Source organism: Rousettus aegyptiacus, unplaced genomic scaffold (assembly GCF_014176215.1).
Source record: "Rousettus aegyptiacus isolate mRouAeg1 unplaced genomic scaffold, mRouAeg1.p scaffold_m13_p_7, whole genome shotgun sequence".
Lineage (NCBI taxonomy): Eukaryota > Metazoa > Chordata > Mammalia > Chiroptera > Pteropodidae > Rousettus > Rousettus aegyptiacus.
Window position 1 is genome coordinate 101,214,808 of NW_023416310.1, and position 18,536 is coordinate 101,233,343.

An 18,536-nucleotide genomic window follows, 5' to 3' on the forward strand; every position below is an offset into this window, starting at 1 on the left:
AGACGTTGGTTATAGCTGAAACAGATTTTTTAAATCTTGATTTTGAAGTGTAAAACTGAGACTCGGAAAACAAATTTAATCTGAGATCACTAATCTTTTTGGAATCTAAACTGGAACCAGAACCTAGGCATGATACCCTGGCCAGAGCTCTTTTCAAGATATTTTGTTTCTAACTCCCCTTTCAAAAAACACATTAAAGTGACAACTCAGACTGGCTTTTTAATGCCCACAATAGATTTATATTAAGTTCACAGCACTCCCAAACTCCCCAAAGAAGCAACTGTGTCTATTAGCACGAAGGAAAGAAGTACAGGCATACCTTGTTTCATTGCGCTTGCTCCATGAAGCTTCACAGATACCGTGGTTTTTACAAATTGAAGGTTTGTGACAACCCTGTGTCAAGCAAGTCTATCGGCACCATTTTCCCAACAGGCTCAGATGATGGTCTGCATTTTTTAGCTATAAAGTTTTTTTTAATTAAGGTATGTACATTTTTTTAGACCTAATGCTATTGCACACTTAATGGACTACAGCATAATGTAAATATAACTTCTATGTGGACTGCGAAACCAAAAAATTCATGTTACTTGCTTTCTGGATATTTATACATATAAAATATTTTATTGTAGTGGTTTGGAACTGAACACGCAGTATCTCAAGGTATGCCTGTAATTATAGTCCACTATGTCTCCAATACGTCACTTTTAGCAAACAGTCCTGGCTTCCAAAGCAGATTTTGATTCTAACTACTTAACTCAGTTCTGAGTATCTCATAACCCCCTTGCTGTTTTTAGTACCAACTTGTATACAACTAGTCAGATTAAAAAGCTACTAATAGAAGATGTCACTTCTCAATAACCATCCTTGTCGATCTAGTTTTAATCCATGTATATTTCAAGTCCCTGAAATATCCAAATAAAAAATTCTTTTTAATTATTCCAAACACTAAGAAACTTCCATTTCTGTTTGATATTACTCCAACACACTTCAAGTGGCACCAATTGACAAAGATATCTTACAACTCTTTGAAATAAATTTGATTATGATCTCTAATTACTAAAACTCTATGTGTCAACTGGCTAAACATTTTTTTCTTTTTAAGAAACAAAAGAAGTAAACACGTACAATAGAAAATCTCTAATATCTTCTCAGGGATTGGGGGGGGGGGAGGTTACAAATCCATAAATGCTTTCCAATGTTCTAGATGCTATGGAATCAGGAAAAGTGTGTGCTTATAATCCTATCCTAAGTCAGAGAACTAGACTTAAATTATTACACTTACTCTCCATTATTCTGGTTCAAATAAAATGACAAAAATCAAGACTTTGTGAGTAATCAAAAAAAAGTATATATGTTTTTAATACCACAAAGACCAATCAAATAGACCAAAAATCTGTAAGGAAATGTAATACCAAGAGAAAAAACACTCATGTTTTATATTCTTTTAAGAAGACAAACCTCCAAAATATGACAGTGTTACAAAGTTAGTTAAAAGGATATTTATGCTATTGGGCTGCATACCTCAGTCAATTCTTCAAATACCCTTTTTATGTATCTAAGCATTCTAGCCTAGTTTGCATAAAAAAACATACTTCTAAAAATTGAAAACTCAAAAGTAAAAATATCCGACTCCGAGACTGGTAATAAAAAAATTTTCATAAATAAAAATTAAAGATCTCACAAATACCCTCTAATTTCACATGTATGAACCTTAATCCTTTCTTTCACTAAAATATTTGCACTGGAGTAAAAATTAAGATACCGACTCAACAATAAAAGATAAATTTAGCTACCTTATTCGACCGTTATAAGTTAAAATGTGCAGACTTAACATTAGACAATTCGGTTTCTTTCATTTTATTTTTAAAATGGCTCCATTTCTCAGGACAGAACAACACAAATACAAGATGCAGTCCCCAAATGCAGGGGGCTGGCTAGGAACATGTTCATCTGCTCCTCTAAAAGCACTAGCTCAGGCCCCAAAAGAAGAATTACAAATCTGAGAAGTTAAGGAAAGGTACAGACTAGGAATTCTAGTTAAATAAGAAAAATCAGTTAATGACATTGTGACTCTAGTCTTCACATCAGTATTAATACAAACTCAACCCTTTTAAATCAGGGAACCTGCCATTCTATCCCTAATCAAATAGTTTTACAAGCCCTATAAAGTAAAAGAATTATATAAAGGTGTAAACTGATTTGCCTTCTTTAGAGACATTGCAATATGGAAGATTTGTTTTTTGTAAGCTTCTGCTTCTGAGTTCTGCAGGCTTCATGGTACTTCAGAGCCCCAATAATCAAGCAGTTCGTGACAAAAGATAAAAGTGAAAAAGTAGACACAGAGATCTGTGAAAACTTCGCCCATTTTGCTGTAGGTATCCATTGATCGATTTATCACTTCAGCAGGAATTCCAGATAATAGAAGTGCAGCTGTTAGTACTGTTGTCTTTATCTTCTTTTCACCCTGTACAGAGAAAGACAAATAAATCTTATGGTTTTCAGAAGTCTTAAGCCCTATAAAAACATTATCGGTGCTGCTATTTTGCTATATTTTGCTAATATACATGCTATTTAAAAACTGTTAATGAAGTTTCAAAACATCAATCAATAACATATTAACAAACATTTACTGAGCATATAATATGTAAAAAAGCAAACTGCTAGGCAGCAGAGAAAAAAAGATACCATTCTTGTTATCAAAAGTTTTAAAAAATGTCTTATCTTAGAGGCAAGACATAAACAACAATCTAACACAGATACAACAGCATAGAAAAAACATTACTAGAAAGGATATAAATAACTGCTAAATGAATGACACGGATAATGTGTGGCATAGTGGCTCAAAGGAGATGAAACTTACTCCAGAGTTTTATGTATAAATAAAGCAGAGGGAAGGATTTTAGGAGGAAGCAGAATTTTATATAGGCCTTCGAGAATGAGCAAGATTTAGATGGGTTGAAGAGGAGAAATCTTACTTTAAGTCTCATGACAAAAAACGTCAAAGGAGTGATAGGTGTACTTGGAGGACAGTGTGTAATTTGTACCAGAATCATAGGAACATTCCGTAGAGTCATAATTGCCAAGCAAAACAATCACACTTGATCATACACGCAATATCACTGACTGTTTATTTCCTAATACAATTTTTCTAGTCTTATAAGACATTCAAGGCTGAATTTTCATTTAATTTATTGATTTGGTGTCACCAAATCTAGTCACAGAGTTCAAAAAATTCTTTCATATAAAAAGCTACAGTTACCCAAGAGAAATCAAAGCCTATGTCCACATAATTGAATTGTCGTTAATGATATGTAAGCTGAAATGTATAGGAGTAAAGTATATTGATGTCTATATACCAAGAGAAAAATGTATTGAAAAGAGATAGAAGATTTGATACATGATAAATATAATGAAATGTTAATTATAGAATCGAGGTGGTTAATTATAAATGGGTGTTCACCGCACAATTCTTTCAACTTCTCTGGATTTAAAAACTATTTAAACAAAATGGTTTGTTGAGAAAAGTATACAGCAGTCTCTCTTCCTTCTCTGTCCTCCATTCACCTAGTAACCCATATACATTCCTATCACAAATCCAGTTAATAAGTTTCATATAATATTCTTCTAGAGTTTACATACATATATGTGTGTGTACATATGTATATAAACAAAATCAAATATATATATTATTTTCCTTTTTATAAAAAGAAAAAGAGTATACTATAGAGCCTACTCTGCATTTTTACTTTTTCTCTTAATATTTCTTGACAAGCTTACCATTATCAGTACAAGAGCAGCTTCATCATTCTGAATTGTTATGCTATAACTAGTCACTTATTAGTAGACATTTAGGTTGTTTCCAAACTTTCGCTATTGCAATTAATGTTTCAAGAGTAAATTTCTAAACAAATGTTTTATTAAAATTATACTTTTGGGGGTGGGTCAATAAATACACATCTGTATTATCAAAGAAATTTTTAAATTAAAAATAAAATAACATTTCTTTTTTCTCTATTTTACTTTGTGCATTTGACCTATTTGACCCCACAAAAACAAATGTTTCAAATCTATTAAAAACAAGCATGAGGTCTATCAGTGCACTAAAAATCACTAAGCATATAGCCATTTCTCAGCAAAAAGCTCACATAAAACTCAATTACACATGTAGTGTCATCTTCTATGTGAGCCAAGCCAAGTCCCATAAAACTGTGTATGTAGCTATAGTCAAGCAGACCACGCAAACACTGACACTCCCCATGATTCTGTTCTGTCCTTTTGGCCAAATATTTTTTGCAAATATCAGGTCCTCAGCATTAAAGATAAAGTGCATTGTTATAAAGTGTCCACTAAGTAAGGAGCACAGTAAGATAACTGAACCCATTTCTAAATTAATTTCCTTTATCATAAACAAAATGTATTGCTAAATTTTTACTAAGTATTATTCAAACTTTGTCTTGAGGTTTTTCCCCCAATCCGTGGTGGACTAATATTTTTGTAAAATACAATGAAAATGTTATGGCAATGTCAAATTACTATAAAAGTTTCGAATTACTCACTTTCTGAACTTAAATCATTACAACCAGAACAAATAGTTTGAAGATCAGCAATGGTGGCCAATCATACTTTGAGTAGCACTGATGTAGACCATAAGTATGAAGTTTTTACAAGTTCTTAAGATTATTTAGTCATTAATCAATCTAAATACATCACCATAATTTAGGAAAAAAATGTAATTTACCTTGGGAAAATATTTGTATAGTCCCATGTATGCAAGTTGTAAAGTAAGAAATGGAGCAAATATGGACTGTGAAGATAGAAGATACAATTATATATTTCCAACATCATCATTCAAATCACAATAAATCAACTTTAAATTCCAAGCAAAAGAACTAGAATAAAATATTTAATTTTAGTGGCTGAAAGCAGTCTTGTTTCTGCAGAAGGATAAAGAAAATAAAAGGATTTGATTTGCTTAACATAAGGCATGTTTCTCAAGTCAAGTCACATTCTTTAATGTTCCCAAAAATGTCTTCTCTCATAAAAACTTATCTTTTAAATGACTTAAAGTATTCAATGGTGATACATGTATATCATACAGTAACATCTCTCTTATCTAGAGATAATTGACTGACAATTTGAAAGCACACATAAAAGGCCTATTCAAAATAAATGCTATACATTCCTCAGACTTCAGGACAAGAACTTAACTCATACAGCTACAGATCTAGCCCTCAAACGATGAGCTATTCTTACTAAAGATGAAACAGCCTGGTTTTCTTGCTTCTCACACAGTAAAATAGAAAAGATCAAAATAATACTTAATTTATATCTAAAATTAAAAATATTATGAAGGGAGTGAAGGAGCAAACATTACTTAAATGGAAATAAGTGACAACAGTGAAAAATCAGTGAAAATCTGATAGCAAAGAAAACCAGAAAACCAAAAAACCTCACACCAAAAAAAGGTACAACAATAGGACAGCTTTAAAGCATGAAAGAAAGCATAGAGCCCTTTAACACAAGAGTAAAAAGCAGCTATGCATCTTACTAAATTCTGAAAGCTATAATGGGAATTAATCATCAGGGGGGAAAAAGTCAAATTTGTTCAACAGATTCACTTTAAGATTTGTATAAAAATAGATTTTTAAAAACTTTTTTGTGTAATAATATAAACCTTAATTATCTAGAAAATTTACTTATGTTCCCAGTACTTGATAGGTATTTTTAAAATGTCTACTGAATGGAAATATCTGAAAGAGCAAGACATTGAACTATAGCTTTGCTTTTCTTCATTCCTCCACATACTGAAAACAATAGGACCAGTAATACCCAACTTTCAATGCACAGCCATTGGTAGAACAAAAACAGACTGCATTTTATGATAATACTACAACATTATACAATGTTGAAATGCCTTCTGAACCATAAAAAATTACATCATGTTCAAAACCACAGGAACTGCATTTTAATGCTTAGAATTATTTGAAAAGTGGTATTTAACATATAGTATATGTAGGTACTTGGTTTTAGAATTAAATTGCCCGGGTTTAATCCCAGCTGTCACTTAGTAGCTGTGTGACTTTGGTCAAATAATTTAATTTCTCTGAAACTTGACTGTTTCATCTATAAAACACAGATTCCAATGATGCCTAGTGTCTAAGAGGTTAAATTAATCAATATATGTAAATCACTTAGAGTGGTACCTACATATAGAAAGAGTTTAGCAATTGTTATTAGGCTCTGTATTTAAACAGAACACCTCATTCTGTAACTAAGGTGAATAGCAATTTATAATATACCTCCAAATAGCCCCGTGAATCTGGTAAATATTAATATCGGCAATGAATTCTATGGATTAAAAACACTCATTACGGTAACCCATTTGCATTTTCCATTATGTTTCTTACCAAGTATCTGCAAACAAAAGCTCTGACTCCAAAGGCAAGAAGAGCACATCCCACCAATCTAAATATTCGGAAAGAGTCAAATTCTTCTGTTGTATTTCCATCCTCTTGATTGGGTTTTTCACTAATCAGCTGTTTCCTTAGCTTCATTGCTTCTTCAAATCTGGAGAGGTACTGTTCTAAGCCATGGCGAGAACCCCTCTGGATAGTGTCTGCTGTCAGGTTCCCTCTGTTCCGCTGCCGGAGCTCAAGGTTTACATCATTACTGCCCTCAGGTGGTTTAATGAAAGAGTCCAGTTTGTCTCCCAGCTCAGTCCCCTTTACCTGGGTCACACCACTCTGCTGGTCAGTTGTTCCTGTACTGACTGAATCACCCAGCACTACTCGCTTTGAAACTGAAGGAATAGTGAGAGAGTTCAGTTTATCACTGTCCTGCTGCTTTGATTTTGTTTCACTTTCTTCTTCTGAGAAAAGAAATTCAGAAGCCTTATGTATTACATACTGGCAAACACTTTTCATATTAATATTTTAAAATATGCCACTGAGCTTGAACTCTGGATCTAAATACTGATTCTGCATAAAACAAACTAGTTCCTTCCTCTATACCCTCAAAATATATCATCCAAAAAGAGTGTTCCTGCAGAAGATATAATCTAAATTTGAGATAGTTTAGTAGACAAACTAGAGAAGAGTCAGGGATGGAGCAAGCTATAAAGACCAAGTTTTCATGGATAAACATGTCCCCGAAGTATGACTGCATTGCCTGCTCTAGTTTATTTGGCTAAAAATAAAAAATTATTAAAATTTTTTGAAATCTGTATTTTAATGTTACATTTCTGAATCCAGAGTCCTATCAGCATAGGGTGTGGCATATCCTACAGCTACTGTTTACATAATCCTTCCACTGTAGTCAGGAATAGGGACTTGAGCATTTTAAGGATGCAGTTCTGCTTTAAAACAAAACAAAACCTTAATGACAAAATTTTCAAAGCAAAAGAACAAGATATGGAATGTACCTCAAGAAAAAGTAAATGGTCTCTTTGGGAAAGAATAAATATTCTATTAGTCATTAATAGAAAAAATGTGTCTTCTAACTATGGTTCTAGGAGAATCTGAAACAGCATTCTTACCTCTTTTAGTAGTTTTCAGCTGCAAACCTGTTAACTATCTTTAAGTTCAGAACCATATATCTAAACCCTCACCAAACAGAAGTCACAAGGATCTAAGGAGCTTGCAACTAGTGACTAAAGGCTAGTTACTAAAGGCAACACAAGGGAAACAAGAGAAAATTAGCACATGCTACATGTTCAATAAATATTCACATGAAAAATAATTTAAAGGAACTCACTGTACATGCCATTGGGGAGAAATGAGGAACTCTAATTAGGGTTAAATGCAGTTTCTGACATCAATCACGCCAACCTCACCACAGTAGGAGAGAAGACCTCGAGTGGGCAAGTCCCACTTGCTGGGTCTATAAAGAATGATCGCTCCAACTTTTTTCACCTGTTTCAGAAGGCCTGAAGATGACCGTGCAGAGGGCACTGAACACAGACACTAGGATATGACCCTAAGGATATGATCCATGTAGAGAGGACTTGGGGGCAGGTGAGTAAAGACAAGCTCATGTGGGCCGACAGAGTCATAGCAAAAGGCAGAAACTAGGGAAGGCGCTGGAAGGAAAAGCATCTGGAACAGAAAGAAAGGAAAGCGATCTTCCTGAGAGGCACGTTAGTGAGAGAAGTCGACCTGGTTATAGAATGTGCGCCCTTCAAGAGAGGCGAAGGGGTGGGGAAGCAAGGCGGGGTCGTCTTAGTAAACTGGGCAAAGGGCACGAAGGCAGAGGGATTCTGAAGCGAGGTCTGCGCAGCCCGAGGCAGAGGCTGGACAACCTCTGTGCGAAGCCTCCAGAAAATTGAGGAGAGCGACTAGGAACGTCCAGGGGTTGAGTGAGAACTTGGGACATAACTTAAGGAGGGGGGACAGATGGGCCCGTGGAGTCAGAAAGCAGGACTTGGTCAAAACGATAAGCGAGGTGGAGGGAAAGAATGATCCTGAAGACTGAAAGAGGTGGAGGGGATACTGATGGGAAACGGAGGTCCTCACCCGCGCCGCTGCCGGGCCTGTGAAAGCCCATGATTCGGTTGATGCGCTGTTCCGAGTTCATGAGCAGCTTTCTCCGCCGCAGCTCGGCCCGACGCTGGGAAGCCGATAGGCCTGAGCCAAGTGGGGCTCCCGGCTGGTCCCCGCTGTCAGTAGCGACGGTTACCAGCTCCATCTTCCCTTCCATAATCAGGGAGTGGCGGTGATTGAGCTGATGGCTGCAGCGGCCGAGCCGATGACTTCAGGCCCGGCCGCAGGGTGCGCGTCCTCCGCCCACCGTAGATCCGCCTCGCGAGCTGGAGACTGCGGGCTAAACACGCGCGCCACCTGACGGGACCGAGCGGAGGCCTGCGCCGCCATCTTGAATGAGGGCAGGGCCGGATACTCCCATTTTCTCCCCCACGGGCCTATCCTCTCCCCCATCCACCGGGCCCCGCAACTGCCCATTCGGAGGTGAAGACAGTCGGCACCTTGCCTGACCAACAGAAAAGGGATGGGAGCAAGGAGTACACTCATCTCAGATTGCTGCCAGAAAGCAAAATGGCGGTTGCAACGGCAGGCACTTGTTTCCATTGACCTTCTGCGGTCTCGCTTCTAGGCCTCGGTAATTACGTAACTGCGGACGCGACGCTTTAGGAAGCGTGGAGTCTGGGATCTCTTCTTGGTGCTGATTCCTCATCCTCAACCGCTTGTCTCCCAAACAGGCCTGGTTGGTTGTTCCCGGCTTTTCTTACGTCTTTGTTCAAGACTTTGCCAGGGAAACGTCCCAGTTCATTCTATTTAAATTGTCACACCCCTCTCTACGCTCCCTCTTTTTAAAAAATAATTTAAAATTTTCAATTACAGTTAACGTACAATTTTAGATTAGTTTCAGGTGTACAACACAGTAGACATTTATACAATTTATAAAGTGATCACCCCAGTAAGTCTAATACCTATGCTCTCATCTGCCTTATTTTTCTCCTTAACCTACTTGCAAGCTAAACATACTTATTTTGTTTCTGTTTCTCACTGGAATGTAAGCTCCATGAAGACAAGCACCGTATTTTGTTCAAGGCTGCAACTCCTAGAACAGTGTGAGTGCTCAGCAGGGCCGACTTATCCATTAGGCAGGTCCACGATAGTCTTAGGAAACCAAGAAAATGTTTTTAACCTTTTTAAAAATTGGGAGAAAATATGTAATAGTAATTAATATATATATATAAATGAATTCAGGCTGGATTATAGGCATCTGTATATCAACACAGGCATAATATATAGTTCTGAATTAGCTTTTATGGAGGAAGGAGCCCACAAAAACAAAGTGCCTAGAAACTGCAAATGCAGCGGTGGGACTCAGTAATGACTAAGAAAATGAGTAAATGAATGAAGGAATTGAATCTCCCGTCAACTCAGAGTTTAAAGCCCCCTAGTGCACCCTCTGCAATGAAGCTGGCTACATAATCACGCTCAAAATCAGGAAACATGTGAAATCCCTCTTAGATGGTAATAAAATACCATATTGAACTTAATCATTAATCCTGTCCTAGATAGTTTGAGAAAAAAAGTATACAAAAAAAAAAAACAACTTATCTTTTGAATTCGACAACATAAGGAACTCAAGTGTAAACACTGAACTTTCCCCTTGGTTGGATGAAAGCTAAATCCCAGGACATGCCATAGTTAACAATTTTAAAGCATTAGAAGATATTGCTCTGCATATGTGTAGAGATTACATCTCTGAGGACCACAGTGTCTTTTTAAAAATTCTACAATTCAAATCATTGCTAAGTAGTAATAAATGTGCAGAACTTGATGAGATACAATCCTGTGAATTCAGATCAAATAAGTTTAAGGATAAACAAAAGCTTATTTTTTTATTTGAGTCTATACAATCCAAATGAAAATTTGGGTTCTTCAGATAGGTGTGTTGATGTATGATGGCTCATTTAGTCAAGTAAGAAAAGTTTCAAGATTTCATATCACATACTTATTTCTGGGAAACAATTTCCCTGTGGGGTTCCTGTAGTTTATTAATTGAACGTCCTAGTATTTCTCAATGGTATATGTGATTCTTTGATAAATTACATGCAAACTTACAATTCTTGTATTTATTTCTATCTCCCTCACTATAAACTTTACAAGGGCAAACCCATCCGTTTTCTTTTTAGCTTTCCCCAAACCTAGCAATGAGAGCACTAGGTTAAAGTTACCTGAATAGTTGCAGAAATTTCTTTTAGAGGAAGTGTTCAAACTTGGCATTTTAAATGAGTTTTATATATAATTTTTATTAGATCCTAGCATTGTTTAAGTAGGGTAATGTTAATACTTTATTAATAAACTGCAGATACAAACCTGAACAGATTGAGTGACAAGAGATAAAACTAGAATTCAATTTCTGGGATTAAATTTAGGCAATAAATTCACACTTGGGCCCCTCTCCACTCCACATAGCAATAGTAGCAGTTAAAAATATAAACGAGAAAAACTGATGGATTCAAAAATAAGAGAAACATCTCAGCAGACCAAAGCATCGGAAACACAAAGTATTGTGGAGCTGAAGTCTGGTGCCTGTTGGGCCGTAGGTCCAGAAGCAGGCAATGGTAGCACGTTTTATGGGTTAAGTGGCACTCAAAGTGCTCCATATGACACAGGGACGAATGGGCCAAACTCACTGCTTGAGATCTGCCCTCCCTCCAAAAATATTTAAAAATCATTTGCTATTGATTTACATAGCACTGGACTTCAACTTTGTAAAGAGGCAGAAGAGAGGGGAAACAACTAGACTTTCCACTGGTGGTGACGGGAATGGTGATATCCCTAAATCATTGCAAGACAGAGGCTCTAAAACACCACCATTAAGTGCTAGTTTTGGGGAAGGGGCCAAGAAGTGCAACTAAAAAACCCATAAATAGATAAGGGAAAGTACTGACAGAGTGAGATGAGCTAAAACAAAAATGAAAAGCCTCCCACTCAAATGAGCCTACAAACCCAAATTCTAACAAATGTGAAGATATACAACATTTAAATTTAGCCAAGTTAAAAATTGGAATTCATTCTGGAAATAATTTTATAGAACGGTTTTAATAACTTATTGAACAAAAATGGCAGAAATAAACAGATGGATATAAAAATCAATCTTGGAAATGAAAAATGTAGTTATACAATAGATAAGTATAAAATTCAATAGGTGATTAAACTCAAATCTGGACATAGTCACAAATCAGTGAAAACGTACATTTTGTAGGAATTCCAAGGGTAAAAAAAATAGAGGGAATGAAAGAGAAGCAAATATTTAAAGAGCTTTGTCACTTACACTAAAACTTTAAAAAATTGAAAAAAAATACATATAAAGTAGTTGAGAATTTTCCACAATTGAAGATGGACAAGGATTTTTGGATTAAACAGTGCTATGAAAAATGAACAGGATTAACAATAAACTCAGAGTAGTAAAACTATAGAATAAGGATAAAAGAAAAATCTTAAAAGATAACATTATTATGCATTTTATCAATAACAAAAGGGTCCAGAAGACAAGTAGTATGTTAAACATATTTAGGACAAAACTTTTCATCTAGAATTTTAAACCCAGCTAGCTTTAAGAAGTGAGCATCAAGAATTCGGTTTGTAAACTCTTAGACACCAACTTAGATTTAAAACATCTTCAGCAATAGTTTACCACTGACAGCCTGGATGCACTTACTCAGTGATTGGCAAGTTATTCATATCACTTTAAATAACTAGTCACTATATGTATGTTCTTTCAATTAACTTTATTGAATAGCCAAATTGTTAAGTTAGCACAGTTGAAACAAGTATTTTTCATGGGTTACAAATGATTTTTCTTTTACAGGAATAAAACAGTGAAAATTACAAACTGTAGAAAGGAAGACAAATCTTGTCTCTAACATTTCAGAGTAGCAAGATTTAACAGCACGTTGAAAATCAATACATATTTGAATTTGAGAACAAGAATTTAATGTTACAATATTATACACTACTTTACAAAATTAAAATTTCCATATAAGGATTATATTTGTAATAGTTAACAAAATCTTGAAATCACATTTGGTGGTCCCCTAGATAATAGCTGTTATGCATCTTTGATTAGAAGAAATAAATCTTTTATTCTAATTATTGTAAAACAGTCTATTAGACTCAATACATTAAATTAAAACAAAATATATGCAAACTAAAATCAATGGTAGAACTTGAGTGAATATTAATATGTCACTTACATAAATGTTATTTTAAAAATCCTAGAAATTAGAAAAATAGAGTACTTTTTATGGTAGAACTGCCATGCTCAGATTTAAATACCAAGATTGCCCTTGTCTGTTACTTTAGTATTTGTAGATCTGTAGAAAATTCAAGGATCTTTCATAATTTACAACTACAATAAAAAAAAATAAGTGTAAATATTAGTTGCTTTACATAAAAAAGTAATAAAGATGAGATAGCAGGTAGTGCCCTGCTGCAAAAAAAAAAAAAAAAAAATCAAGCTAAAAAAACACGTTCAATATTGCAAAAAATAATTGCTTAATATCAGTATCTCCAAAAGGTTCACTCATTCCCTCATTATCCAGAGAACAAATATTGTGAATCCTAAAGTTATGGTTTTTTTAATGACCTGGTTATTATAAAATAATTCTGGATTGCACATTACACAATATCTAAAATAATTTTTAAAGTAAAATTTTAAAAGTAAATTTGTGAAATATTCTAATAAAACAAGTAGTAATAACGAGAGTCACACCCACTTAGGGATGAAGTGAGGCACAAGGAAGATTATTGTCCCTAGAAGCACAAACTTTTCCCTCTGGAAGATTCTTTACTACTATTAAGAAAGGACCTACAAATATCAACATTTAAAATTCACATTAAGAGAATTTGTTATTTTAAGAAACATCAGTGCATAATAATGACTGTTTCTTTAAAAGAGGGGGAAATGCAAATTAGCCATACTTTGAAAATTGCTTCCTAATAAATGAAGCAGCTTTCAAGAATATTTCCAGTTCAATGTACCACTTGAATACTGAAAATAAACCTTAACACTGCTTAAGGGAGATGGTATCTTTATAAAACACAATTATTCTGATCCAGCTGACAAGCAGTAGTGTATCCTATATTGGGATCTGCTTCTTCCCTATCCCAGAACAACTCAGTTAAAGTCAGCTCATATTGATGTAAACCTGAAAGTTATTATTTCAATGATGATCATATGAGATCAAGATTGTAAACACATTTTCCTAACCCATTAAAGCAAAGAAATAAAAATCTTTTCATCAAGTATTACACAAGAACATCTTTAAGAAGTTCATACAAGACAAGATGCATTTGTGAAAATTGGGCAAAACTTTTAAAAGATATTCCGTCACAGCACTTCACGTATACAGATGTATAATTTACCTAATTGTAAACAAAATTCACTTAATGGTATTGACGATAATATTTCTCTGGCTGAATCAAAAACACAGTCTCTTGAAAATGTTCAGAACTCAAGTTTCTTTCATAAATTCAATATACTGGATTTGTGTAATCTTAATATTCATCAAATCAAACAGCAGCATTCATGCTTTAATAAGTTTTAATACCCAAGAATAAACATCTTATGAGTGGCTTTCAATTATTAAAATCCTTAGAAGAATGTTACTGAGACAGCATTTAAGAAAACTTTAATTTCTTTCATTTATCCTCATTTCACCAATATAACACTTTGATTACATATCACAGAGCAGAAATGTACCAAAAAAATCCCACTTGAAGGATCAAGATAACTAGCTTTTCATCTCCCTATTATCATTGCCAGTCCCAATATATTTAATGAAGACAATTCAGATTCTTTTCACTGCAGAATACGATAGTGTGTTCAAGTCTTTTGCGGTCAAATCAGAAAACTACTTAGTTTTCACTTCAAATCAAGGTGACTTTGTTCTTCAAGTATAGAGAATACTGACAGATGTTAAAGCTTGACTGTATTATCTCATATTCTTCTCAAGCTAGAGTTTGTTTACTCTAGTTTTAGTTAACATGATCCTTTTTCTTCCTTAAATAAGATAAAACAGATGTGGGGGATGGATTCTAGTTTTTCTATATACTACTTATGTAACTTTTATTTTAGAAGGATCATTATCAATAAATTGGTAACTTCCCTGCAACACTTAGTCTTGTGAGGTTTTAAACGTAGCAGCCAAAAATTCAGGAAAAAATGAGAAATATACATTTGAAACACAGAAGTCTTTATTTTACAAAACGTACTTTGCCTCTGCAATATTGTCTCATCTTATTTCAATCCAGAACAACTCAAACATAATTGGCAAAGAAAAAAAGGTATCCGATCATATGTAGATATATTTTGATTTGAAAAATACAGTATTTCAGAGTTGCATGTTTGATTCTCTGCTGTGGTCCTTTATTTGCTATAGGTTGTTGAAATCACAGTGAGAACATATAATCATCACATCAGTCCACAAACCTAATAGAAAAGGAAGGTATGATACATTCTCAGGTGTTCTGCATTATTGTGACTTTCCTTAGAAATAACCAAGTCAAATATCTTCATTTGTTCATTTATTCACTTGCTGTTGTATGTGCAAAAGAAATTCATAATATGATAATGCAGATTCTGTTCTGTCTTCTACCATGTTTTGAAGGAAGTTTGCTTTCATTGGATTCTCATCCCTTAGGGAAAAAAATATATATATATTTATATATGTTAGATAAAATGCAACAACAGTAAAATAAACAGTGGATTTGTCACAAGTCTTTTGACATACATTTTACTAATTACTGGATGTAAAGCATAATTTAGTATTGTTTAAAATTTTTTTTTCTATATTTTTCTAAAGGGTTTGCTTAAGCAAAAGGTCACATATCTTTGACTCAAAACAGGTCCTTGCAAGGCCAAATTGTTTCACTATTAATAAATGAAAAATTCAACTCACCTTATTACATAAAATATTGGGAAAAATGGTCTCTGCTCTCTAAGCCAAGAGATGAAAGCTATCGTTCTGGCAGATTCTGGTGTATCAAGTTCCGGAAGTTCTGTCTATTAAACAAAAACCAGCAACATCCAACTTATTCTACTCATATAGCTAATGTATCATCTATAATGACTCTCAAACTTTGTCATGTACCGTAAGTCCCACCTTATCCATGGGAGATACAGTCCAAGATTCCCCCCAGTTAATGCCTAAAACCATGGATAGTACCAAACCCTATATATACTATATTTTTTTCCTATACATACATACCTTTTCACTTAAAGAAAACACTTCATGGCTTCTCTTTGGCATATGTGAATTGCCAGCATCACTACTCTTTCTGTTTAGGACCATTAAGAAAAAAATGGGCTACTTGAACACAAGCCCTCTGATACCCTGACAGACTGTTTGATAACTCAGACAGCTACTAATGGGCAGGTGACACATGACAGTGTGGATACACTGGAAAAGGGAAGATTCACATTCCAGGCAATGGAGTGGGATGGTGCAGGATTTCATCACACTACTAAAAACAGTACACAATTTAAAACTTATAAATTGTTTATTTCTGGATTTTAAAGTATTTTCAGACCACATTTGATTGTGGGTAACTGAAACCACAGAGAGTCAAACCATAGATAAGGGGGGCTATTGTAAATGAATCACATGGGGATCTTGCTGAACTGCAGATTTTGATTTAGGAAGTATGGGGAGGAGCTTGAGATTCTGCATATCACAATTTTCTAGTAAGGAGTGGGCAAACTTCTTAAAAGGCCAGATAGTAAATACTTTAGGCTTGCAGGTCATTTGGTCTCTGTTGCAACTACTCAACTCTGCCGTGTTCTACTAAAGTAGCCATAGATATATAAGTGAATAGACATGGGAGTATTCTAATAAAACTTTATTCACAAAACAGGTGGCAGGGCCCCTTGGACATAGTTTGCTGAGCCCTGATCTAGCAAAACGTCCTAACTCTTCTCTTCATTTTATTATGACATCTAGAATTAACTGATTCATTCGGGCAGTTACAAATACGACAATTTCTTATCTCTTCATTACTTAAAATGATGAGTCATTCAATAACCAGTTTTACTCAAAGCCTGAAGGCTAGTGCTAATCCTAGCTATAATCCTGATATATCTGTCTTTTAAATATAAAATTCTCTTAATGGTTTCCATGAATGAAATTAAACCCATAAATGTGGGGAAAATGCTTGACATAAACACATATTCCAAAGTTGGTGACAAACTGACAGTAGGGACTACAAAAGCCTACATTGTAATTGTCTGACTCTAAAATTCAAAACTACCCAAATGCTATATACTTTAACAAAAGCTTTCTCATGGATTATTTCAGTTGCTTCTCCATGCACAATAGCATTCTTAGTTTACAAATGAGGCTGTTAATTACTTGTCCAAGGTCACAGTGCTTGTGACTGTCTATTACTGTTTTCTCCAATAATCAATACTAATCCAACTGACTATGATCACAAGTCATTTGCTTGTGTGGCAATTAGCTTTGTTCTTAATCCAACAGCAGTTAAAGGATCCTGCCAAAGAACAATGAAAATACTCAAATACTCAAATACTCAAAATGCTCAAAACACAAAACATAAAAAATAAAAATAGCCATAACACTAATGCCAGTTGCAGCAAGTTATAATTTATTTTTTTTGCCATCAACTAAATTCATTATTTTCTCTGTAAAATAGTATACTGTCACAGACACAAAAGAACAGATAAGTCATCAGGGTGATCACTTCTTAAGTTATATAAATATCTAATCACAATGTTGTACACCTGAAACTAATATAACATTGTACATCAACTATAATTAAAAAATATTAATAAAAGTAATCAATGATGCAAAAAAAAAAGTACAATATGCCTTTAAAACATAAAATGCATTATTTTCGATTGAAAGAGAAACAATCTACGGGAACGCTTTTTTTGGAAAAACTTTTAGTATTATGCTATGATTTCAAAATGGGCTATTTATGTTTTTGCCAAATTTGAAATGTCCTTTAAGTCTACTACAATCACTATAATAATACAGTCTTACCATAGTCTGTGGAATTGATGCATAGTTTTGAACTCCTAGAACTTGGCTAAGAAAATTCTGTCCACAATTTTTTCCAACCCAAAGCATCAGTACCTGGAGGACAGGGAGAAAATTATTTTGAACTGTAGCATAAAAGTGAGCTGTTGACTCACTTTTACCACTAAGGGTCTTTTAAATAATCGAAATGATGAGTAAGTTTAGTGAGACTATAGAGCCTTCAACTGAACTAATAATAACTACTATTTACCAAAATAGTAGTTATGCTTGGTTTAAAAGGCAGCTATGGAGGGAGAAGTTGGCTAATACAAAAATATATAAATTAAATAGCAAATAATCTGTTTAGGAAGAAAGGTACTAAGAGGAATGAAGGTACAGAAGTCTGAAGAGAGAAGGAAGGATCAGACTACTCACAGAGCCTGCATCCATGAGAAAAGCTCCATCCCTGCTCAGCTTCTCCACTGAAAGCTGAAGAATAGGTGGCTGAGGTATGGTGCGATCATTGATGTTGAGAGCTCCCTGAGGAATTAAACAGAAGATTAAAGCTTTTAGATACAAGTCATATAGAGTCACAATCAATGAAAACTTTTTTAAGTAATTATTCGTATTTAAATATAAAAGTTAAAAAACATCACTTATCTAAACAAAGCTACTGTGAATGTCAATAAAGCCAAATTACCTTCTAACGATTATTTTAAAAATTAATACAATAAATGCAGTCAATATCCATGTATCTTAGATAAATAACAGTGAGATCCAAATAAAGTCTGGAATTTAGTTAGTAGTTAAAAATAATGGCTGAATGCATGGCTTGATTCATGTGCACATTCTGAGGGAGGAATAAAAGCCTATTCAAATGAGATTTAAATAGTTCTCTCCAATTTCACATTTATTTATTAAGGCCAGAAATTGAATATAATTGTGAACTAAGAAAACTCATCTTTCTCTGGTGGTAAAGAAGAGAAGCTATCAGAGGCTAGTCTTACAGAGAAGACTGAAAGAATGAGGC

The 18,536-nt window shown here is 34.4% G+C and overlaps 2 protein-coding genes across 4 annotated transcripts in view; both read right to left on the reverse strand.

Moving 5' to 3' along the window:
- Positions 1–1,833: 1,833 nt before the first annotated feature.
- On the reverse strand, positions 1,834–8,816 carry CAMLG (calcium modulating ligand). Of its 2 annotated transcripts, none has more exons than XM_016137679.2 (4): positions 8,511–8,816; positions 6,408–6,799; positions 4,739–4,804; positions 1,834–2,464 (listed from the first exon to the last, which is right to left on the reverse strand). In XM_016137679.2, the coding sequence occupies exons 1-4, from the start codon at positions 8,692–8,694 to the stop codon at positions 2,273–2,275; spliced, it is 834 nt and encodes a 277-aa protein (XP_015993165.1). In that variant the 5' UTR covers positions 8,695–8,816; the 3' UTR covers positions 1,834–2,272. The 2 variants fall into 2 exon arrangements, with proteins under 2 accessions (XP_015993165.1, XP_015993164.1); XM_016137678.2 differs by having other exon boundaries at positions 6,408–6,868; positions 8,511–8,814.
- Positions 8,817–12,240: 3,424 nt separating this feature from the next.
- SEC24A (SEC24 homolog A, COPII coat complex component) overlaps positions 12,241–18,536 on the reverse strand; it is a 57,725-nt gene continuing 51,429 nt past the window's right edge. For both annotated transcript variants that reach the window (XM_036224288.1, XM_016137670.2), the window contains 4 exons: positions 17,942–18,046; positions 17,531–17,623; positions 15,431–15,534; positions 12,241–15,167 (listed from right to left, as the gene is read on the reverse strand). In XM_036224288.1, the coding sequence (XP_036080181.1) occupies positions 15,053–15,167; positions 15,431–15,534; positions 17,531–17,623; positions 17,942–18,046 (417 nt within the window). In that variant the 3' untranslated portion in view covers positions 12,241–15,052. The remainder of the gene's footprint in view (positions 15,168–15,430; positions 15,535–17,530; positions 17,624–17,941; positions 18,047–18,536) is intronic.